The sequence below is a fragment of the Callionymus lyra genome, chromosome 15, assembly GCF_982586985.1.
Source record: "Callionymus lyra chromosome 15, fCalLyr1.hap1.1, whole genome shotgun sequence".
Classification (NCBI taxonomy): domain Eukaryota; kingdom Metazoa; phylum Chordata; class Actinopteri; order Syngnathiformes; family Callionymidae; genus Callionymus; species Callionymus lyra.
In genome coordinates, this window is record NC_141832.1 from 1,155,410 (window position 1) to 1,180,785 (window position 25,376).

Sequence of the window (25,376 nt, forward strand, 5' to 3'; positions counted from 1 at the left end):
CATTTTCATTAACTTCATAATGATGTTCAATATTCTGTGAACTTTCTGCTGTAACAATTTAAATCGTATCTTAATCTCTTACTAAAATAGTACAAAACTCAGAAAGTAAGGTAATCGAGTCAAAATACTGGAGTAAAAAAACGACTTCGAAACAAAGGTAATGAATTAAAAATACTAAAGTACAAAACATGCTCAGAAAAAGAAAAAAAAAGGTAAGCAAGTACAAATATGTGTATAAAACTTAATCAAAGCAAGTAAAAATATTTGTGTACAGAAAGTACTCATAAACAATGGTAATGGAGTAAAACAAATACCGGTGTAGTACCTTGAATAAAAGAGAATCCAGTAAAAAAAAATACTGGTGTAAAAAATAAACATTTACCTGTGTTTATCCTATTAAAAAGATGTCAACTGTCTAACAATACAAGTACAAAAAGTACTCAAAAACAAAGGAAAGCAAGTAAAAATATATGTGCACAGAAAGTACTCGTAAACAATGGTAATGGAGTAAATAATACAACTAAAAAGAGTACCTGGAAATAAAGGTAAACAACCAAAATATAGGTAATCGGGTAAAAATACTAGAGTAAAAAAACTACTTCAAAACAAAGGTAAGCAAGTAAAAATATTTGTGTACAGAAAGAACCCGGAAACAAAAGGTAATGGAGTAAAAATACTTCACTCTGACTGCAGGAAAACATCATTTATTCTTCCTCATAAAACCACAAACACAGACTCAAGTTCAGCCCAGGAAGGTGGAGATGAAGACGCTGGTGTCCAGGTTGAGGGTGGCGTGCCACCAGCGGTCAGGGAAGTACAGGACCTGCCACACAGAAGACGGAAAACATTTTGTATCATATTTTCCTGTCAAAGTGTGAGGAAACCAGAGCGACACAGTCAGCTCTTTATTTCCCTCCATCATCACCACAGAAACCACCGTTTCTGCCTCTGAGTCTCGACCTCACAGGAAAGACTGGAGGCGACGACGGAGACGCTCACCTCTCCCGGTCGGATGGTGCACTCCAGCGGAGCCATGTGTGCCGGCAGGTGCGGGTAGGTGTAGGTGAGCCAGGACAAGGTGGTGCTGTTGGGATGGAAGTCCGGCTGGATGTCGGGCGGGTAGAGGAACCAGCGCTGTGGAGACAAACCTCTCATCAGTGACCCGGGAGAGAAGAGCCAGGAGTCACAGGCCGGTCCAAGAAGTATCGTCCAGTATACTTGAGGAGAAAAGTACTCGGAAACAATGGTAATGGATTTTAAAAAGTACAAAACGTGCTCAGAAAGAAAGCTAATTAAGTCAAAACACTGGAGTAAAAAAACTACTTCGAAACAAAGGTAAGCAAGTAAAACTATTTGTGTACAGAAAGAAACCCGGAAACAAAAGGTAATGGAGGAAAAATACTCGAGTACAAAAAGTACTCGGAGACAATGGTAATGAATTGAAAATAGTACAAAACGTGCTCAGAAAAAAAAGAAGAAGAAAAAGGTAAGCAAGTATAAATATTTGTGTATGAAACTTACTCAAAGCAAGTAAAACTATTTGTGTACAAAAATTACTCTGAAACAATGGTAATGAATTAAAAAATACTCAAGTACAAATCATGCTCAGAAAAAAAAAAGAAAATAGGTAAGCAAGTATAAATATTTGTGTATGAAACGTACTCAAAGCAAGTACAAATATTTGTGTACAGAAAGTACTTGTAAACAATGGTAATGGAGTAAAAATAATACCGGTGTACAAAAAGTACCTGGGAAAAAAAAGAGAATCCAGTAAAAATACTGTTGTACAAAAAGGATGCGGAAATAAAGTTTATCAACCAAAAATACTCGAGCGCAAATAGTACAAACTCGGAAACAATAGCAATCCAGTTCATATATTCATGTACAAAAAGTACTCAAAAACAAGGGCAATGGTGTTCAGATACTCAATTACAAAAAGTATTCAGTAACAAAAGTAATCAAGTAAAAATATTAGTGTACAGAAAGTACTCGAAAACAATGGAAACAGAGTTAAAATACTTTAAAAAGTATTTGGAAACCAAGGGTAATAAAGTAATAGTACTGAAGTACAAAAACTACTTGGAAACACAGAAAGGAGAGTCGCAGCTGCTCACCTTCCGCCCGTAGATCACCTCAGAGTATCCCGGGCCGTGCCAGTGGAACGGAACCCCTGTTCCCGGACCTGAGCAGGAAACACCAGAACCGGCCCCGAAACTCAGCTTCTTCATCGACGGCAACAGATACCAGGAAACTCACCTGCGATGCCGAAGCTGAGAGCCGCGCCTGTGTTTGGAAGATCGAACGGCGGCTTCTGGTAATTCTTGAACAGGCTGTTCCACTCCGTGTAGTTGTTGTCTCCGAAGAAATACAGCGTCTCTGCAGGTCAGGTGAAGAGGGAGGAGGTGAAGAGGAAGAAGGTGAAGAGGAAGGAGGTGAAGAGGAAGAAGGTGAAGAGGAAGGAGGTGAAGAGGAAGGAGGTGTAGATGGAAGGAGGTGAAGAGGAAGGAGGTGAAGAGGAAGGAGGTGTAGATGGAAGAAGGTGAAGAGGGAGGAGGTGAAGAGGAAGAAGGTGAAGAGGAAGGAGGTGAAGAGGAAGGAGGTGTAGATGGAAGGAGGTGAAGAGGGAGGAGGTGAAGAGGAAGGAGGTGAAGAGGAAGGAGGTGAAGAGGAAGGAGGTGAAGAGGAAGGAGGTGAAGAGGAAGGAGGTGAAGAGGAAGAAGGTGAAGATGGAGGAGGTGAAGAGGAAGGAGGTGAATAGGGAGGAGGTGAAGAGGAAGGAGGTGAAGAGGGAGGAGGTGAAGAGGGAGGAGGTGAAGAGGGAGGAGGTGAAGATGAAGGAGGTGAAGAGGAAGGAGGTGAAGAGGAAGAAGGTGAAGATGGAGGAGGTGAAGAGGAAGGAGGTGAAGAGGGAGGAGGTGAAGATGAAGGAGGTGAAGAGGGAGGAGGTGAAGATGAAGGAGGTGAAGATGAAGGAGGTGAAGAGGAAGTGGGTGAAGAGGGAGGAGGTGAAGATGAAGGAGGTGAAGAGGAAGGAGGTGAAGAGGAAGGAGGTGAAGAGGGAGGAGGTGAAGAGGGAGGAGGTGAAGATGAAGGAGGTGAAGAGGAAGGAGGTGAAGATGGAGGAGGTGAAGAGGAAGGAGGTGAATAGGGAGGAGGTGAAGAGGAAGTGGGTGAAGAGGGAGGAGGTGAAGATGAAGGAGTTGAAGATGGAAGGAGGTGAAGATGAAGGAGGTGAAGAGGGAGGAGGTGAAGATGAAGGAGGTGAAGATGAAGGAGGTGAAGATGAAGGAGGTGAAGAGGAAGGAGGTGAAGAGGAAGGGGGTGGAGATGAAGGAGGTGAAGATGAAGGAGGTGAAGAGGGAGGAGGTGAAGAGGGAGGAGGTGAAGATGAAGGAGGTGAAGATGAAGGAGGTGAAGAGGAAGGAGGTGAAGAGGAAGGAGGTGAAGAGGAAGGAGGTGAAGAGGAAGAAGGTGAAGATGGAGGAGGTGAAGAGGAAGGAGGTGAATAGGGAGGAGGTGAAGAGGAAGGAGGTGAAGAGGGAGGAGGTGAAGAGGGAGGAGGTGAAGATGAAGGAGGTGAAGAGGAAGGAGGTGAAGAGGAAGAAGGTGAAGATGGAGGAGGTGAAGAGGAAGGAGGTGAATAGGGAGGAGGTGAAGAGGAAGGAGGTGAAGAGGGAGGAGGTGAAGATGAAGGAGGTGAAGAGGGAGGAGGTGAAGATGAAAGAGGTGAAGATGAAGGAGGTGAAGAGGAAGTGGGTGAAGAGGGAGGAGGTGAAGATGAAGGAGGTGAAGAGGAAGGAGGTGAAGAGGAAGGAGGTGAAGAGGGAGGAGGTGAAGAGGGAGGAGGTGAAGAGGGAAGGAGGTGAAGATGGAAGGAAGTGAAGATGAAGGAGGTGAAGAGGGAGGAGGTGAAGATGGAGGAGGTGAAGATGAAGGAGGTGAAGAGGAAGGAGGTGAAGAGGGAGGAGGTGAAGATGAAGGAGGTGAAGAGGAAGAAGGTGAAGAGGAAGGAGGTGAAGAGGAAGGAGGTGAAGAGGAAGGAGGTGAAGAGGAAGGAGGTGAAGAGGAAGAAGGTGAAGAGGGAGGAGGTGAAGAGGAAGAAGGTGAAGAGGAAGGAGGTGAATAGGGAGGAGGTGAAGATGAAGGAGGTGAAGAGGGAGGAGGTGAAGATGGAGGAGGTGAAGAGGAAGGAGGTGAATAGGGAGGAGGTGAAGATGAAGGAGGTGAAGAGGAAGAAGGTGAAGATGGAGGAGGTGAAGAGGAAGGAGGTGTAGATGATGGAGGTGAAGATGGAAGGAGGTGAAGATGAAGGAGGTGAAGATGAAGGAGGTGAAGATGAAGGAGGTGAAGATGGAAGGAGGTGAAGATGGAAGGAAGTGAAGATGAAGGAGGTGTAGATAGAAGGAGGTGGAGATGAAGGAGGTGAAGAGGGAGGAGGTGAAGATGAAGGAGGTGAAGATGAAGGAGGTGAAGATGAAGGAGGTGAAGATGGAAGGAGGTGAAGAGGAAGGAGGTGAAGAGGAAGGAGGTGAAGATGAAGGAGGTGAAGATGAAGGAGGTGAAGATGAAGGGGGTGAAGAGGAAGGAGGTGAAGAGGAAGGAGGTGAAGATGAAGGAGGTGAAGAGGAAGGAGGTGAAGAGGAAGTGGGTGAAGAGGGAGGAGGTGAAGAGGGAGGAGGTGAAGATGAAGGAGGTGAAGATGAAGGAGGTGAAGATGAAGGATATGAAGATGGAAGGAGGTGAAGATGCAAGGAGGTGAAGAGGAAGGAGGTGAAGAGGAAGTGGGTGAAGAGGGAGGAGGTGAAGAGGGAGGAGGTGAAGATGGAAGGAGGTGAAGATGAAGGAGATGAAGATGGAAGGAGGTGAAGATGAAGGAGGTGAAGATGCAAGGAGGTGAAGATGCAAGGAGGTGAAGAGGAAGGAGGTGAAGAGGGAGGAGGTGAAGATGGAAGGAGGTGAAGATGAAGGAGGTGAAGATGAAGGAGATGAAGATGGAAGGAGGTGAAGATGAAGGAGGTGAAGATGCAAGGAGGTGAAGATGCAAGGAGGTGAAGAGGAAGGAGGTGAAGAGGAAGGAGGTGAAGAGGGAGGAGGTGAAGATGGAAGGAGGTGAAGATGAAGGAGGTGAAGATGAAGGAGGTGAAGATGGAAGGAGGTGAAGATGAAGGAGGTGAAGATGCAAGGAGGTGAAGATGAAGGAGGTGAAGAGGAAGGAGGTGAAGAGGAAGGAGGTGAAGATGAAGGAGGTGAAGATGAAGGAGGTGAAGATGAAGGAGGTGAAGATGGAAGGAAGTGAAGATGAAGGAGGTGTAGATAGAAGGAGGTGGAGATGAAGGAGGTGAAGAGGAAGTGGGTGAAGAGGAAGGAGGTGAAGATGAAGGAGGTGAAGATGAAGGAGGTGAAGAGGAAGGAGGTGAAGATGAAGGAGGTGAAGATGAAGGAGGTGAAGATGAAGGAGGTGAAGATGAAGGAGGTGAAGATGGAAGGAGGTGAAGAGGAAGGAGGTGAAGATGAAGGAGGTGAAGATGAAGGAGGTGAAGATGAAGGAGGTGAAGGAACCCACCGCTGCCCAGAGCCTCGGGCGACTGTGGCCTCAGCAGCCGCGACACGTACTCGCGGAACGGGACGTCCACTGCAAGAAAGAAGTACAAAGTACTCGTAAACAATGGTAACGGGGTAAAAAATACCGGTGAACAAAAAGTACTTGGGGGGGAAAAAGAGAATTGAGTTAATATACGGGTGTACAATTGGATGCGGGAATAAAGGTAATCAACCAAAAGTATCGATGGTAATGAAGTATTAATACAAGTACAAAACATGCTCAGAAACAAAAGGTAATCGAGTCAAAATACTTGAGTACAACAAGTACTCAAAAACAAAGGAAAGTTAGTAAAAATATTTGTGCACAGAAAGTACTTGTAAACAATGGTAATGAGTAAATAATAAAACTAAAAAAAGTACCTGGAAAAAAAGAACAAAAAGAATGCGGAAATAAAGGTAATCAACCAAAAATACTTGAGTACAAAAAGTACTCGGAAAAAATGGTAATGAATGAAAAATAATCATGTACAAAACATGCTCAGAAACATAGGTAATCGAGTAAAAAGTACTTTGTACAAAGTCGATGAGGAAATAAAGGTTATCAAACAAAGTACTCAGGTACAAATAGTACAAACTTAATACAATAGTAATCCAGTTAATATATTCACGTACAAAAAGTACTCAAAAACAAGGGCAATGGTGTTAAAATACCAAATTACAAAAAGTATTCAGTAACAATAGTAATCAAGTTAAAATATTAGTGTACAGAAAGTACTCGAAAACAGTGGCAATGGAGTTAAAATACTTTTAAAAGTATTTGGAAACAAAGGGTTATAAAGTAAAAAATACTTTAGTACAAAAACTACTTGTAAACAAAGATAATGGAGTAAAAACCACCAACATTTTATTATGAAAAATAAATCTTGAGTCGACTATAGATGGAACTCTACCTACTTACCAACCCTCTAGGACTCTGATCTATTAGTTATACCACAAATCTCTAAATGTAGATTTGGAGCCAGGGCCTTCAGTTTTCAAGCCCCTCTGCAGTGGAACCAACTAGCGGCTTCAGTCCGGAGGGCAGACACCCTCTCTATGTTTCAAAACAATCTTAAAACCTTACTTTTGACTTTATGTTTAACTGAATGAATTGAAATTGAATTGAACTCATAGTTTATTTATCAACTATTCAAAGGTATTATTGAATTAAATATTGTTGACCTTTCTTGTAGGAGAAGGTGTTGGCGGTGCTGAGGCGCACACGCAGATCCCCGAAGTCCTTCAGCAGCCGCGACTGGGAACAGCGTCGACGGAACTCCTGGAACACACCTGCGTCAGAACACACCTGCGACACACACACACACACACACCTGCCGGGCTACACACACACACCGAGTTGTCGGTGAGTCCTCGCAGGATGACGGGTCCTCGGCGCGCGTACCTGTGCACGAGCACTCTTGAGTACGAGGACGGACAGGTGTGACCTCCTGACCTCTCGCTCACCTGTGCATGAAGTGTTGATACGATACGACGGACGAGTCCAGGACGTCGATGTTACAGCGACCCTCGTCCAGACCCGAACCTCCAGACCTGGACACAAACAAACAACTGTTCACAGGTGCGTTCTTTCGGTTCGACCGCAGGTGAGTTCGTTCATCAACTGACCAGCCGCCGTCCTCGCGCTGTAGCTCCGCCCACACGGCGTGTCCGAGGCATGTCAGCAACACGTGGAGAAAGTTGATCGATAAACATTGTAACTTCATGGAGATCACGCACGGATCACGCACGGATCACACACGATGACACCGTGTAAATGCGGAAGCAGCGAAACTCCTCCTCCACCAATCAGAAGGGAGATCATGTGCTGCGTTCAAAGACAGTTGGGGAAAAAACCCGCGTCACTAAATATCAGTTTTTTAATCTCTAAATCTAAATGCTCGGAATTCCCATTCGACGAGTCGAACCCGTCGAACGGATCTGATCGGAAAACATAACGTGCGAGTCGTTGTCGACGCCTAGTCTTTGTGTCATCGTGTCTCACCGACGCTCGTGAACGTCTCATCCGTTGATGTGTGTGTCGTTCTCTCGTTCGTGGGTCGTTCTGCGAAACTTGAGTTTTTTTTAATGAATCACGTGAAATATAAGTTCGTGAGGATTTCTCAAAGATTTTAAAGTAAGAAAGACACGTGACATGTCAAAGAGCCTGTATTTCATCACAATTCTGTGCAAAAGTTCGAGGCAGGTGTAGAAAAAATGCTGTGAACTAAGAATGTAAGAAACTCAAGTTTCCTGAAGACATTGTGTTTCATAGTTCAGTCGCTTGTTTCCGTGTCGGAGGAATGTTTGGCTGCAACTCTTCCATGAAGTAAGTCGTTTGTATTTATAGAGCTTTTCCAGACCAGGGTCACGAAGAACTTAAACAATCAAAACAATATTCAATAAAGTATATACTTTAAAGGTCAAGATAATACTGAGAACACAACAGGAGAAAATCAAGGAAAAGCCTGAACAAATAAAAATATCTTGAGATGATCTACTGACTCCTTCAAGAAACATCTGTGTTTGATGATCTACTGACTCCTTCAAGAAACATCTGTGTTTGATGATCTACTGACTCCTTCAAGAAACATATGTGTGTTTGATGATCTACTGACTCCTTCAAGAAACATGTGTGTTTGATGATCTACTGACTCCTTCAAGAAACATGTGTGTTTGATGATCTACTGACTCCTTCAAGAAACATGTGTGTTTGATGATCTACTGACTCCTTCAAGAAACATGTGTGTTTGATGATCTACTGACTCCTTCAAGAAACATCTCTGTGTTTGATGATCTACTGACTCCTTCAAGAAACATCTCTGTGTTTGATGATCTACTGACTCCTTCAAGAAACATCTCTGTGTTTGATGATCTACTGACTCCTTCAAGAAACATCTCTGTGTTTGATGATCTACTGACTCCTTCAAGAAACATCTGTGTTTGATGATCTACTGACTCCTTCAAGAAACATGTGTGTTTGATGATCTACTGACTCCTTCAAGAAACATGTGTGTTTGATGATCTACTGACTCCTTCAAGAAACATCTGTGTTTGATGATCTACTGACTCCTTCAAGAAACATCTGTGTTTGATGATCTACTGACTCCTTCAAGAAACATCTCTGTGTTTGATGATCTACTGACTCCTTCAAGAAACAACTCAAGACGTTTTTATTTGAGCTTTTCCTTGATTGTCTTGATCTTTTAAAGTATATATTTTAACTGTATATTGTCTTTGATTGTTAAAGCGCTTTGTGACCCTGGTCTAGAAATATCTTTACAAATAAATATGACTTACTCGTACAAAAAAACATAAAGAAGTGCAAGTAAAGGAGGTTATACAGTAGAAGTGACACTGACCGGCGTGACTGATGACCAGGTCCTTGTGTCTCCTGCGATGGAGACGCTTCCACCTGGATCTGAGGAACGCTCTGGGGTTCAGGGACGAAGGATCCTTTTCCAACCCGTAGAACCAGACGTCCAGACCAACGTTCCTTCAACACCTGTGGTGGAAACACTCGACAACGATCTTTGGTCAGATGTTCAAAATGAAGAAACGTGACATTTATCCAATAATGTAAGTAAGTGAAGGTTCTTTGATGCTGGGACTGAAAAAAACAGAGCATTAAATATAGATTTATTTCCAATAATGTGTCAGTCAAAGTGAAACTAGTCTTCAGGTGACCTTGACAGGTGACCAGATGTTTACCTCACGACGTGTTCAACGTTCACTTTTGATTCATTCATCAACACAAACAAAAGTCAAATATGTTTAAATTGAAATATTCGCTCGTCTTTTTATCAAATGTGTGAATTTAAGCTCGAATACATTGATCGCTTTAAATTTCAAATAAACATGTGAAGCTTGGAAATCCTTAATCCTTTATTTGAGCTTTTTCCTTGATTTTCTGAGTTTGTCTTATGTTGATCTTTTAAAGTGTATTGTTTTGATTGTTCAAGTGCTTTGTGACCCTGGCTCTACAAATACTGATGACTTACTCACTGCATGTCTTGTATAAGGTCCTTATATAAGGTGTGTGTGAGCCCAGCCCTGCACTCACACACTCATGCTATGTTCCAGGAAAACTGTTGACATTGTTCTACGGATCACTTTGACTTCTGGTCCTGCCTCACCCTGTCCTGGTTCAGCGAGGTGTCGTCGTCGTGACAGGAAACCAATGGAACCACGTTCACAAACCTTTATTAAAACAACGAATGCTACAGTTTAATTCATCTTCATTAGCACGGAGGGGGAACAGAAACCAGGCCCCGAGGGACGTGAACGAAGGAGGGAAAAGATCCAGAAGATAAGAAGATCTTGAAAGAAAATTCTTTAAAGAAAATTTCAATTTTAATTTTTTTTTAATCTTCTCTGATCTTCATTGACGTCTCGACGATCTTTATCACCTTCCGAGATCTTTTTGAGAACGTCTTGAATTTAATTTGTTTTCTCAAGATCTTCTTTGAGTTATTATTTCTTTAACTTCTCGAAATCTTCTTTTACATCTTGAGATCAAGATTTTTATCTACATCTTTAGTTCAACCTTAACTTCTCAAGATCTTCTTTGAATTTTTTCCCCTCAGGATCTTGTTTAAATTCTCTAAATCTTTTTTTTTTTTTAATCTCAAAATCATTTTTAATTTCTAAAGATCTTCTTTAACTTAACAGCTTCTTTAACTTCTCAGATTCTTCTTCAATTTCTTAAGATCTTCTTTAACTTCTTAGATTCTCCTTTAACTTCTTAAGATCGTTTTTAACTTCTCAAATTCTCCTTTTACTTCTTAAGATCTTCTTTAATTTCTTAAGATCTTCTTTAACTTCTTAAGATCTTTTTTAACTTCTCAGATTCTTCTTTAACTTCTTAAGATCTTCTTTAACTTCTCAGATTCTTCTTTAACTTCTTAAGATCTTCTTTAACTTCTCAGATTCTTCTTATACTTCTTAAGATCTTCTTTAAATTCTTTAAATCTTCTTTAACTTCTCAGATTCTTTTTTAAGAAAGATCTTTCTTCTTCTTCCATGTCCCTTCAGAGTCTCAGGAGAAAAACTAGGTGACCATTGTTCATCATTTTCTGAGATCAAAGGTCACGGTCCAGGCGACCTCAGGAGAGCAGCAGGGCCAACAGTATGTGGGCGACGGACACCAGCAGCAGGGTCAGGGGGCGGTGCAGGGGGGCGTGGCTCGTGCTGTTGGACGCCACCTGAACGCCGAGGAAGCCGACCTGGCCGCTGCCGATCTTGCTCTGGATCCAGGAATGGTACTCGGACACGCGGGCGTAGACGCCCGGGTAGTTGGCCTCGGCGCAGCCCTGGCCGAAGCTGACCACGCCCAGCTGGAGCCATTGGGTGGAGTTCTTGATGACCAGCGGGCCCCCGGAGTCGCCCTGGGTCCAGACACATGCTCGTTCAGATTCACGCCCCCTGGTGGCCAGGCCTGGTGTGGACTCACCTGGCAGGAGTCCTTCCCGCCCTCGGACAGACCGGCACAGACCATGTTGCTGGTCAGACTCGTGTAGACCTTCTGGCAGTCGCTGTTGGACACGATGGGAACGTCCACTTCCTGCAGTTTCCCCGGAGACGGAAGACTCACTGGAGACGGACGTCAGTCTTTGTGACTCACTGACTCATTCAGAGGGTCTAAATGTGTGACTCACTGACTCACTGACTCACTGACTCATTCAAAGGGTCTAAATGTGTGACTCACTGACTCACTGACTCACTGACTCATTCAAAGAGTCTAAATGTGTGACTCACTGACTCACTGACTCACTGACTCATTCAAAGAGTCTAAATGTGTGACTCACTGACTCACTGACTCACTGACTCATTCAAAGAGTCTAAATGTGTGACTCACTGACTCACTGACTCATTCAAAGAGTCTAAATGTGTGACTCACTGACTCACTGACTCATTCAAAGAGTCTAAATGTGTGACTCACTGACTCACTGACTCACTGACTCACTGACTCATTCAGAGGGTCTAAATGTGTGACTCACTGACTCACTGACTCACTGACTCATTCAGAGGGTCTAAATGTGTGACTCACTGACTCACTGACTCACTGACTCACTGACTCATTCAAAGAGTCTAAATGTGTGACTCACTGACTCACTGACTCACTGACTCATTCAAAGGGTCTAAATGTGTGACTCACTGACTCACTGACTCATTCAAAGAGTCTAAATGTGTGACTCACTGACTCACTGACTCACTGACTCACTGACTCATTCAAAGAGTCTAAATGTGTGACTCACTGACTCACTGACTCACTGACTCATTCAAAGGGTCTAAATGTGTGACTCACTGACTCACTGACTCATTCAAAGAGTCTAAATGTGTGACTCACTGACTCACTGACTCACTGACTCATTCAGAGGGTCTAAATGTGTGACTCACTGACTCACTGACTCACTGACTCACTGACTCATTCAAAGAGTCTAAATGTGTGACTCACTGACTCACTGACTCACTGACTCATTCAAAGGGTCTAAATGTGTGACTCACTGACTCACTGACTCATTCAAAGAGTCTAAATGTGTGACTCACTGACTCACTGACTCACTGACTCACTGACTCATTCAAAGAGTCTAAATGTGTGACTCACTGACTCACTGACTCACTGACTCATTCAAAGGGTCTAAATGTGTGACTCACTGACTCACTGACTCATTCAAAGAGTCTAAATGTGTGACTCACTGACTCACTGACTCACTGACTCATTCAAAGGGTCTAAATGTGTGACTCACTGACTCACTGACTCATTCAAAGAGTCCAAACTTGTGACTCACTGACTCACTGACTCATTCAAAGGGTCTAAATGTGTGACTCACTGACTCACTGACTCATTCAAAGGGTCTAAATGTGTGACTCACTGACTCACTGACTCATTCAAAGAGTCTAAATGTGTGACTCACTGACTCACTGACTCACTGACTCATTCAAAGGGTCTAAATGTGTGACTCACTGACTCAGTGACTCACTGACTCATTCAAAGGGTCTAAATGTGTGACTCACTGACTCACTGACTCATTCAAAGAGTCCAAACTTGTGACTCACTGACTCACTGACTCACTGACTCATTCAAAGGGTCTAAATGTGTGACTCACTGACTCACTGACTCATCAAAACCATCCCCAGTGACTCAGCGTGACTCAAAGCACTAGGACTCACCGCCACTGTTGATGTTGCCCCAGCCAGTGACCCAGACGGTGGTTCCGGGGGCGAAGGTGCTGCCGGAGGAGGCGAGACAGACGGGCTTGATGTAGTCGTTGAAGGTGACGGCGGACGAGAGCTTCAGGAGGCAGATGTCGTTGTCGTTGGTGCTGGACTCGTAGTCCTCGTGGTTGATGATCTGACTCACGGATCGCGACACCTCGTGGGCGTTCACCGAGTCCTGCGTCTCGCGGCCCAGATACACCACCAGGCCGGAGGTGCTGGTGCTGGAACCCGGTGGACAGTCAGGGGCGGAGCCAGACGGGGAGCAGGTGGTGTGAGCTCACCTGGAGAAGCAGTGCGCAGCGGTCAGCACCCACTGGTCGCTGATCAGTGACCCGCCGCAGAAGTGGCTGAAGCGGTGCAGGCTGACCTGCCAAGGCCACGCCCCCGCCGCCGCGTCCTCGCCGCCCACGATCTTGGTGTTGAGCGGAGCTTTGCCGCAGACTGCAGGAGAGACGGGTCAGAACCAGCACCAGAACCCCCACAGATGTACCTCAACTCACCATCCAGCTGTGCAGCGCCCCCTGTGGAGGACATGAGTCATTAATATCATGTTGTTTCCACATCTTCTGAGTCACCCACTGCTGACTCACTCACTCACTCACTCACTCACTCACTCACTCACTCACTCACTCACTCACTCACTCACTCACTCACTCACTCACTCACTCACTCACTCACTCACTCACTCACTCACTCACTCACTCACTCACTCACTCACTCACTCACTCACTGACTCTCTGACTCACTCACTGACTCTCTGACTCACTCACTCACTCACTCACTCACTCACTCACTCACTCACTGACTCACTCACTCACTCACTCACTCACTGACTCTCTGACTCACTCACTGACTCTCTGACTCACTCACTCACTCACTCACTCACTCACTCACTCTCTGACTCACTCACTGACTCATGTAATACTCACTCACTCACTCACTGACTCACTCACTCACTCACTCACTCACTCACTCACTCACTCACTCACTCACTCACTCACTCACTCACTCACTCACTCACTCACTCACTCACTCACTCACTCACACACTCACTCACTCACTCACTCACTGACTCTCTGACTCACTCACTGACTCTCTGACTCATGTACTGACTCACTCACTGACTCATGTAATACTCACTCACTGACTCACTGACTCATGTAATACTCACTCACTCACTCACTCACTCACTCGTGTAATACTCACTCACTGACTCACTTATTTGTGACTCCCATAACTAACTGACTCAAAAAGTCTAAAAATGTAACTCACTGACTCATTCAAAGAGTCCAAATGTGTGACTCACTGACTCACTGACTCACTGACTCATTCAAAGAGTCCAAATGTGTGACTCACTGACTCATTCAAAGAGTCCAAATGTGTGACTCACTGACTCACTGACTCACTGACTCATTCAAAGAGTCCAAATGTGTGACTCACTGACTCATTCAAAGAGTCCAAATGTGTGACTCACTGACTCACTGACTCATTGACTCATTCAAAGAGTCTAAATGTGTGACTCACTGACTCACTGACTCATTCAAAGGGTCTAAATGTGTGACTCACTGACTCACTGACTCATTCAAAGGGTCTAAATGTGTGACTCACTGACTCACTGACTCATTCAAAGAGTCCAAATGTGTGACTCACTGACTCACTGACTCATTGACTCATTCAAAGAGTCTAAATGTGTGACTCACTGACTCACTGACTCATTCAAAGAGTCCAAATGTGTGACTCACTGACTCACTGACTCACTGACTCATTCAAAGAGTCCAAATGTGTGACTCACTGACTCACTGACTCATTCAAAGAGTCCAAATGTGTGACTCACTGACTCACTGACCGGGTCATTACGTAACTCACTCACTGGACGAATGACTCGTCTCCACCTGAGGCGAAAGAATCCGGATCTTCCTGAATTTCGAGGTTTTTCGACGGCGATGTCGCAACGACCAAAGTTTCCGCCGTCATTGATGCTAACGACAGGTGCCAGTAACTCACATGGAACTTCCTGTCCGGCCGCATTTCAGCGCCGGCGCCGACCCAGTCCGACTGGTTCTGAGTCGGCAGATCCGTCTAATCTCCTCGAACCATCGGAGGATTTGTTGTTTATCCTCAGATGTGACCAGGTAACCAGGTAACCAGGTAACTGAAGGTTACATGGCATCAAAAAACACTCAAATCTGAGCCCGCACATGAACGCAGGTCCGCGGGCCCTTCGCGGTCCACGCTGACAACGACATCACGCTGACCGTGAGACTCTTTCAAAGCTCTAACAAGACTGACACCAGATCTGTGATCACAACAAACACGTTCAAACCTCCGAATACAGGTCGCAGTGAAACCGCCCGTGAAGGAAAAGGTTTCGGGGTCAAGGGTCGGCGAACACGGCGGGGTCTCGAGTCGACACAAATGTGAGCGCGGCCGACGGTCGGGAGACGAAGGTCGCGGCGCAGACGACAACATCAACACGAGACTGACCTGAGACCAGCAGAGACTGACCTGAGACCAGCAGAGACTGACCTGAGACCAGCAGAGACTGACCTGAGACCAGCAGAGACTGACCTGAGACCAGCAGAGACTGACCTGAGACCAGCAGGCCGAGCAGCAGCAGCGAAGCAGCCATTCTTTGACGAGCGAGAGTGAGGAGAGAGAGGCTGTGGCACAGGTGAGACTGACTCAGGTGAGGCAGGAACATGGCTTTATGGCCCGGACACACCCCCGAGAGCGCCGAACAAAGATCGGAACCATCTGCGCCTATGGAAGCTGTCACTCTGGATTAGATTGATAGATTAGTTCGTCGTCTTGTGAGGAATGTCACTATAATCCAACAATTTTCAACTATAATCAAACAATTTTCAACTATAATCCAACAATTTTCAACTACAATCAAACAATTTTCAACTATAATCAAACAATTTTCAACTATAATCAAACAATTTTCAACTATAATCCAACAATTTTCAACTATAATCCAACAATTTTCAACTATAATCAAACAATTTTCAACTATAATCAACAATTTTCAACTATAATCTATCAATTTTCAACTATAATCAACAATTTTCAACTATAATCCAACAATTTTCAACTATAATCCAACAATTTTCAACTATAATCCAACAATTTTCAACTATAATCAACAATTTTCAACTATAATCCAACAATTTTCAACTATAATCAACAATTTCTAACTATAATCCAACAATTTTCAACTATAATCCAACAATTTTCAACTAGAATCAAACAATTTCAACTATAATCCAACAATTTTCAACTATAATCAAACAATTTTTTAACTATAATCAAATCATTTTCAACTAAAATAAAAAAAATCAACTTTAATCAAAAAAATTCAACTGTAATCAAACAATTTTCAACTATAATCCAACAATTTTCAACTATAATCCAACAATTTTCAACTATAATCAAACAATTTTCAACTATAATCAAACAATTTTCAACTATAATCCAACAATTTTCAACTATAATCCAACAATTTTCAACTATAATCCAACAATTTTCAACTATAATCCAACAATTTTCAACTATAATCAAACAATTTTCAACTATAATCAACAATTTTCAACTATAATCTATCAATTTTCAACTATAATCAACAATTTTCAACTATAATCCAACAATTTTCAACTATAATCCAACAATTTTCAACTATAATCCAACAATTTTCAACTATAATCAACAATTTTCAACTATAATCCAACAATTTTCAACTATAATCAACAATTTCTAACTATAATCCAACAATTTTCAACTATAATCCAACAATTTTCAACTAGAATCAAACAATTTCAACTATAATCCAACAATTTTCAACTATAATCAAACAATTTTTTAACTATAATCAAATCATTTTCAACTAAAATAAAAAAAATCAACTTTAATCAAAAAAATTCAACTGTAATCAAACAATTTTCAACTATAATCCAACAATTTTCAACTATAATCCAACAATTTTCAACTATAATCAAACAATTTTCAACTATAATCAAACAATTTTCAACTATAATCAAACAATTTTCAACTATAATCCAACAATTTTCAACTATAATCCAACAATTTTCAACTATAATCAAACAATTTTCAACTATAATCAACAATTTTCAACTATAATCCAACAATTTTCAACTATAATCAACAATTTTCAACTATAATCCAACAATTTTCAACTATAATCCAACAATTTTCAACTATAATCCAACAATTTTCAACTATAATCAACAATTTTCAACTATAATCCAACAATTTTCAACTATAATCAACAATTTCTAACTATAATCCAACAATTTTCAACTATAATCCAACAATTTTCAACTAGAATCAAACAATTTCAACTATAATCCAACAATTTTCAACTATAATCCAACAATTTTCAACTATAATCAAACAATTTTCAACTATAATCAAACAATTTTCAACTATAATCAAACAATTTTCAACTATAATCTATCAATTTTCAACTATAATCCAACAATTTTCAACTATAATCAAACAATTTTCAACTATAATCAATCAATTTTCAACTATAATCCAACAATTTTCAACTATAATCAAACAATTTTCAACTATAATCAAACAATTTTCAACTATAATCCAACAATTTCCAACTATAGTCAACAATTTTCAACTATAATCCAACAATTTTCAACTATAATCAACAATTTCTAACTATAATCCAACAATTTTCAACTATAATCCAACAATTTTCAACTAGAATCAAACAATTTCAACTATAATCCAACAATTTTCAACTATAATCAAACAATTTTCAACTATAATCAAACAATTTTCAACTATAATCAAACAATTTTCAACTATAATCAAACAATTTTCAACTATAATCTATCAATTTTCAACTATAATCCAACAATTTTCAACTATAATCAAACAATTTTCAACTATAATCAATCAATTTTCAACTATAATCAAACAATTTTCAACTATAATCCAACAATTTTCAACTATAATCAAACAATTTTCAACTATAATCCAACAATTTCCAACTATAGTCAAACAATTTTCAACTATAATCAACAATTTTCAACTATAATCCAACAATTTTCAACTATAATCCAACAATTTTCAACTATAATCAACAATTTTCAACTATAATCAAACAATTTTCAACTATAATCCAACAATTTTAAACTATAATCAAACAATTTTCAACTATAATCAAACAATTTTCAACTATAATCAAACAATTTTCAACTATAATCCAACAATTTTCAACTATAATCCAACAATTTTCAACTATAATCAAACAATTTTCAACTATAATCAACAATTTTCAACTATAATCCAACAATTTTCAACTATAATCAACAATTTTCAACTATAATCCAACAATTTTCAACTATAATCCAACAATTTTCAACTATAATCCAACAATTTTCAACTATAATCAACAATTTTCAACTATAATCCAACAATTTTCAACTATAATCAACAATTTCTAACTATAATCCAACAATTTTCAACTATAATCCAACAATTTTCAACTAGAATCAAACAATTTCAACTATAATCCAACAATTTTCAACTATAATCAAACAATTTTCAACTATAATCAAACAATTTTCAACTATAATCAAACAATTTTCAACTATAATCTATCAATTTTCAACTATAATCCAACAATTTTCAACTATAATCAAACAATTTTCAACTATAATCAATCAATTTTCAACTATAATCAAACAATTTTCAACTATAATCCAACAATTTTCAACTATAATCAAACAATTTTCAACTATAATCCAACAATTTCCAACTATAGTCAAACAATTTTCAACTATAATCAACAATTTTCAACTATAATCCAACAATTTTCAACTAGAATCAAACAATTTTCAACTATAATCAACAATTTTCAACTATAATCAAACAATTTTCAACTATAATCCAACAATTTTCAACTATAATCAAACAATTTTCAACTATAATCAAACAATTTTCAACTATAATCCAACAATTTTCAACTATAATCCAACAATTTTCAACTATAATCAAACAATTTTCAACTATAATCAACAATTTTCAACTATAATCCAACAATTTTCAACTATAATCAACAATTTTCAACTATAATCCAACAATTTTCAACTATAATCCAACAATTTTCAACTATAATCCAACAATTTTCAACTATAATCAACAATTTTCAACTATAATCCAACAATTTTCAACTATAATCAACAATTTCTAACTATAATCCAACAATTTTCAACTATAATCCAACAATTTTCAACTAGAATCAAACAATTTCAACTATAATCCAACAATTTTCAACTATAATCAAACAATTTTTTAACTATAATCAAATCATTTTCAACTAAAATAAAAAAAATCAACTTTAATCAAAAAAATTCAACTGTAATCAAACAATTTTCAACTATAATCCAACAATTTTCAACTATAATCCAACAATTTTCAACTATAATCAAACAATTTTCAACTATAATCAAACAATTTTCAACTATAATCAAACAATTTTCAACTATAATCCAACAATTTTCAACTATAATCCAACAATTTTCAACTATAATCAAACAATTTTCAACTATAATCAACAATTTTCAACTATAATCCAACAATTTTCAACTATAATCAACAATTTTCAACTATAATCCAACAATTTTCAACTATAATCCAACAATTTTCAACTATAATCCAACAATTTTCAACTATAATCAACAATTTTCAACTATAATCCAACAATTTTCAACTATAATCAACAATTTCTAACTATAATCCAACAATTTTCAACTATAATCCAACAATTTTCAACTAGAATCAAACAATTTCAACTATAATCCAACAATTTTCAACTATAATCCAACAATTTTCAACTATAATCAAACAATTTTCAACTATAATCAAACAATTTTCAACTATAATCAAACAATTTTCAACTATAATCTATCAATTTTCAACTATAATCCAACAATTTTCAACTATAATCAAACAATTTTCAACTATAATCAATCAATTTTCAACTATAATCAAACAATTTTCAACTATAATCCAACAATTTTCAACTATAATCAAACAATTTTCAACTATAATCCAACAATTTCCAACTATAGTCAACAATTTTCAACTATAATCCAACAATTTTCAACTATAATCAACAATTTCTAACTATAATCCAACAATTTTCAACTATAATCCAACAATTTTCAACTAGAATCAAACAATTTCAACTATAATCCAACAATTTTCAACTATAATCAAACAATTTTCAACTATAATCAAACAATTTTCAACTATAATCAAACAATTTTCAACTATAATCAAACAATTTTCAACTATAATCTATCAATTTTCAACTATAATCCAACAATTTTCAACTATAATCAAACAATTTTCAACTATAATCAATCAATTTTCAACTATAATCAAACAATTTTCAACTATAATCCAACAATTTTCAACTATAATCAAACAATTTTCAACTATAATCCAACAATTTCCAACTATAGTCAAACAATTTTCAACTATAATCAACAATTTTCAACTATAATCCAACAATTTTCAACTATAATCCAACAATTTTCAACTATAATCAACAATTTTCAACTATAATCAAACAATTTTCAACTATAATCCAACAATTTTCAACTATAATCAAACAATTTTCAACTATAATCAAACAATTTTCAACTATAATCAAACAATTTTCAACTATAATCCAACAATTTTCAACTATAATCCAACAATTTTCAACTATAATCAAACAATTTTCAACTATAATCAACAATTTTCAACTATAATCCAACAATTTTCAACTATAATCCAACAATTTTCAACTATAATCCAACAATTTTCAACTATAATCAACAATTTTCAACTATAATCCAACAATTTTCAACTATAATCAACAATTTTCAACTATAATCCAACAATTTTCAACTATAATCAAACAATTTTCAACTATAATCAAACAATTTTCAACTATAATCCAACAATTTTCAACTATAATCCAACAATTTTCAACTATAATCAAACAATTTTCAACTATAATCAACAATTTTCAACTATAATCCAACAATTTTCAACTATAATCCAACAATTTTCAACTATAATCCAACAATTTTCAACTATAATCAACAATTTTCAACTATAATCCAACAATTTTCAACTATAATCAACAATTTCTAACTATAATCCAACAATTTTCAACTATAATCCAACAATTTTCAACTAGAATCAAACAATTTCAACTATAATCCAACAATTTTCAACTATAATCAAACAATTTTCAACTATAATCAAACAATTTTCAACTATAATCAAACAATTTTCAACTATAATCTATCAATTTTCAACTATAATCCAACAATTTTCAACTATAATCAAACAATTTTCAACTATAATCAATCAATTTCCAACTATAATCAAACAATTTTCAACTATAATCCAACAATTTTCAACTATAATCAAACAATTTTCAACTATAATCCAACAATTTCCAACTATAGTCAAACAATTTTCAACTATAATCAACAATTTTCAACTATAATCCAACAATTTTCAACTAGAATCAAACAATTTTCAACTATAATCAACAATTTTCAACTATAATCAAACAATTTTCAACTATAATCCAACAATTTTCAACTATAATCAAACAATTTTCAACTATAATCAAACAATTTTCAACTATAATCCAACAATTTTCAACTATAATCCAACAATTTTCAACTATAATCAAACAATTTTCAACTATAATCAACAATTTTCAACTATAATCCAACAATTTTCAACTATAATCAACAATTTTCAACTATAATCCAACAATTTTCAACTATAATCCAACAATTTTCAACTATAATCCAACAATTTTCAACTATAATCAACAATTTTCAACTATAATCCAACAATTTTCAACTATAATCAACAATTTCTAACTATAATCCAACAATTTTCAACTATAATCCAACAATTTTCAACTAGAATCAAACAATTTCAACTATAATCCAACAATTTTCAACTATAATCAAACAATTTTTTAACTATAATCAAATCATTTTCAACTAAAATAAAAAAAATCAACTTTAATCAAAAAAATTCAACTGTAATCAAACAATTTTCAACTATAATCCAACAATTTTCAACTATAATCCAACAATTTTCAACTATAATCAAACAATTTTCAACTATAATCAAACAATTTTCAACTATAATCAAACAATTTTCAACTATAATCCAACAATTTTCAACTATAATCCAACAATTTTCAACTATAATCAAACAATTTTCAACTATAATCAACAATTTTCAACTATAATCCAACAATTTTCAACTATAATCAACAATTTTCAACTATAATCCAACAATTTTCAACTATAATCCAACAATTTTCAACTATAATCCAACAATTTTCAACTATAATCAACAATTTTCAACTATAATCCAACAATTTTCAACTATAATCAACAATTTCTAACTATAATCCAACAATTTTCAACTATAATCCAACAATTTTCAACTAGAATCAAACAATTTCAACTATAATCCAACAATTTTCAACTATAATCAAACAATTTTCAACTATAATCAAACAATTTTCAACTATAATCAAACAATTTTCAACTATAATCAAACAATTTTCAACTATAATCTATCAATTTTCAACTATAATCCAACAATTTTCAACTATAATCAAACAATTTTCAACTATAATCAATCAATTTTCAACTATAATCAAACAATTTTCAACTATAATCCAACAATTTTCAACTATAATCAAACAATTTTCAACTATAATCCAACAATTTCCAACTATAGTCAACAATTTTCAACTATAATCCAACAATTTTCAACTATAATCAACAATTTCTAACTATAATCCAACAATTTTCAACTATAATCCAACAATTTTCAACTAGAATCAAACAATTTCAACTATAATCCAACAATTTTCAACTATAATCAAACAATTTTCAACTATAATCAAACAATTTTCAACTATAATCAAACAATTTTCAACTATAATCAAACAATTTTCAACTATAATCTATCAATTTTCAACTATAATCCAACAATTTTCAACTATAATCAAACAATTTTCAACTATAATCAATCAATTTTCAACTATAATCAAACAATTTTCAACTATAATCCAACAATTTTCAACTATAATCAAACAATTTTCAACTATAATCCAACAATTTCCAACTATAGTCAAACAATTTTCAACTATAATCAACAATTTTCAACTATAATCCAACAATTTTCAACTATAATCCAACAATTTTCAACTATAATCAACAATTTTCAACTATAATCAAACAATTTTCAACTATAATCCAACAATTTTCAACTATAATCAAACAATTTTCAACTATAATCAAACAATTTTCAACTATAATCAAACAATTTTCAACTATAATCCAACAATTTTCAACTATAATCCAACAATTTTCAACTATAATCAAACAATTTTCAACTATAATCAACAATTTTCAACTATAATCCAACAATTTTCAACTATAATCAACAATTTTCAACTATAATCCAACAATTTTCAACTATAATCCAACAATTTTCAACTATAATCCAACAATTTTCAACTATAATCAACAATTTTCAACTATAATCCAACAATTTTCAACTATAATCAACAATTTCTAACTATAATCCAACAATTTTCAACTATAATCCAACAATTTTCAACTAGAATCAAACAATTTCAACTATAATCCAACAATTTTCAACTATAATCAAACAATTTTCAACTATAATCAAACAATTTTCAACTATAATCAAACAATTTTCAACTATAATCAAACAATTTTCAACTATAATCTATCAATTTTCAACTATAATCCAACAATTTTCAACTATAATCAAACAATTTTCAACTATAATCAATCAATTTTCAACTATAATCAAACAATTTTCAACTATAATCCAACAATTTTCAACTATAATCAAACAATTTTCAACTATAATCCAACAATTTCCAACTATAGTCAAACAATTTTCAACTATAATCCAACAATTTTCAACTATAATCCAACAATTTTCAACTATAATCCAACAATTTTCAACTATAATCAACAATTTTCAACTATAATCAAACAATTTTCAACTATAATCCAACAATTTTCAACTATAATCAAACAATTTTCAACTATAATCCAACAATTTTCAACTATAATCAAACAATTTTCAACTATAATCAAACAATTTTCAACTATAATCAAACAATTTTCAACTATAATCCAACAATTTTCAACTATAATCAACAATTTTTAACTATAATCCAACAATTTTCAACTATAATCCAACAATTTTCAACTAGAATCAAACAATTTACTATAATCCAACAATTTTCAACTAGAATCAAACAATTTCAACTATAATCAAACAATTTTCAACTATAATCAAACAATTTCAACTATAATCAAACAATTTTCAACTATAATCCAACAATTTTCAACTAAAATCCAACAATTTTCAACTAGAATCAAACAATTTTCAACTATAATCCAACAATTTTCAACTAGAATCAAACAATTTCAACTATAATCAAACAATTTTCAACTATAATCAAACAATTTTCAACTATAATCAAACAATTTTCAACTATAATCCAACAATTTTCAACTATAATCAAACAATTTTCAACTATAATCCAACAATTTTCAACTAGAATCAAACAATTTCAACTATAATCAAACAATTTTCAACTATAATCAAACAATTTTCAACTATAATCAACAATTTCTAACTATAATCCAACAATTTTCAACTATAATCAACAATTTTCAACTATAATCCAACAATTTTCAACTATAATCAAACAATTTTCAACTATAATCAAACAATTTTCAACTATAATCTATCAATTTTCAACTATAATCCAACAATTTTCAACTATAATCAAACAATTTCCAACTATAGTCAAACAATTTTCAACTATAATCAACAATTTTCAACTATAATCCAACAATTTTCAACTATAATCCAACAATTTTCAACTATAATCCAACAATTTTCAACTATAATCAACAATTTTCAACTATAATCAAACAATTTTCAACTATAATCCAACAATTTTCAACTATAATCAAACAATTTTCAACTATAATCAACAATTTTCAACTATAATCAAACAATTTTCAACTATAATCAAACAATTTTCAACTATAATCAAACAATTTTCAACTATAATCAAACAATTTTCAACTATAATCCAACAATTTTTCAACTATAATCCAACAATTTTTAACTATAATCCAACAATTTTTCAACTAGAATCAAACAATTTCAACTATAATCAAACAATTTTCAACTATAATCAAACAATTTCAACTATAATCAAACAATTTTCAACTATAATCCAACAATTTTCAACTATAATCCAACAATTTTCAACTAGAATCAAACAATTTTCAACTATAATCCAACAATTTTCAACTAGAATCAAACAATTTTCAACTATAATCAAACAATTTTCAACTATAATCAAACAATTTTCAACTATAATCAAACAATTTTCAACTATAATCCAACAATTTTCAACTAGAATCAAACAATTTCAA

At 36.0% G+C, this 25,376-nt stretch overlaps 2 protein-coding genes and 1 long non-coding RNA gene across 3 annotated transcripts; 1 reads left to right on the forward strand and 2 right to left on the reverse strand.

Moving 5' to 3' along the window:
- Positions 1-688: 688 nt before the first annotated feature.
- Positions 689-8,325, reverse strand: jmjd8 (jumonji domain containing 8). The gene is made up of 9 exons (XM_087809315.1): positions 7,207-8,325; positions 7,045-7,131; positions 6,934-6,982; positions 6,763-6,859; positions 5,564-5,632; positions 2,257-2,376; positions 2,115-2,182; positions 1,000-1,134; positions 689-823 (listed from the first exon to the last, which is right to left on the reverse strand). The coding sequence occupies exons 1-9, from the start codon at positions 7,302-7,304 to the stop codon at positions 743-745; spliced, it is 804 nt and encodes a 267-aa protein (XP_087665441.1). The 5' UTR covers positions 7,305-8,325; the 3' UTR covers positions 689-742.
- Positions 3,964-4,688, forward strand: LOC148064339 (uncharacterized). The gene is made up of 2 exons (XR_015713405.1): positions 3,964-4,422; positions 4,634-4,688. It is a non-coding gene; the product is annotated as an uncharacterized LOC148064339 (long non-coding RNA).
- Positions 8,326-9,763: 1,438 nt separating the features above from the next.
- On the reverse strand, positions 9,764-15,525 carry LOC148064340 (trypsin-like). Its single transcript, XM_087809314.1, has 6 exons — positions 15,388-15,525; positions 13,299-13,319; positions 13,080-13,239; positions 12,751-13,019; positions 11,030-11,169; positions 9,764-10,964 (listed from the first exon to the last, which is right to left on the reverse strand). Exons 1-6 carry the CDS (start codon positions 15,497-15,499, stop codon positions 10,683-10,685), a joined length of 984 nt encoding a protein of 327 aa, XP_087665440.1. The 5' UTR covers positions 15,500-15,525; the 3' UTR covers positions 9,764-10,682.
- Positions 15,526-25,376: the final 9,851 nt, after the last annotated feature.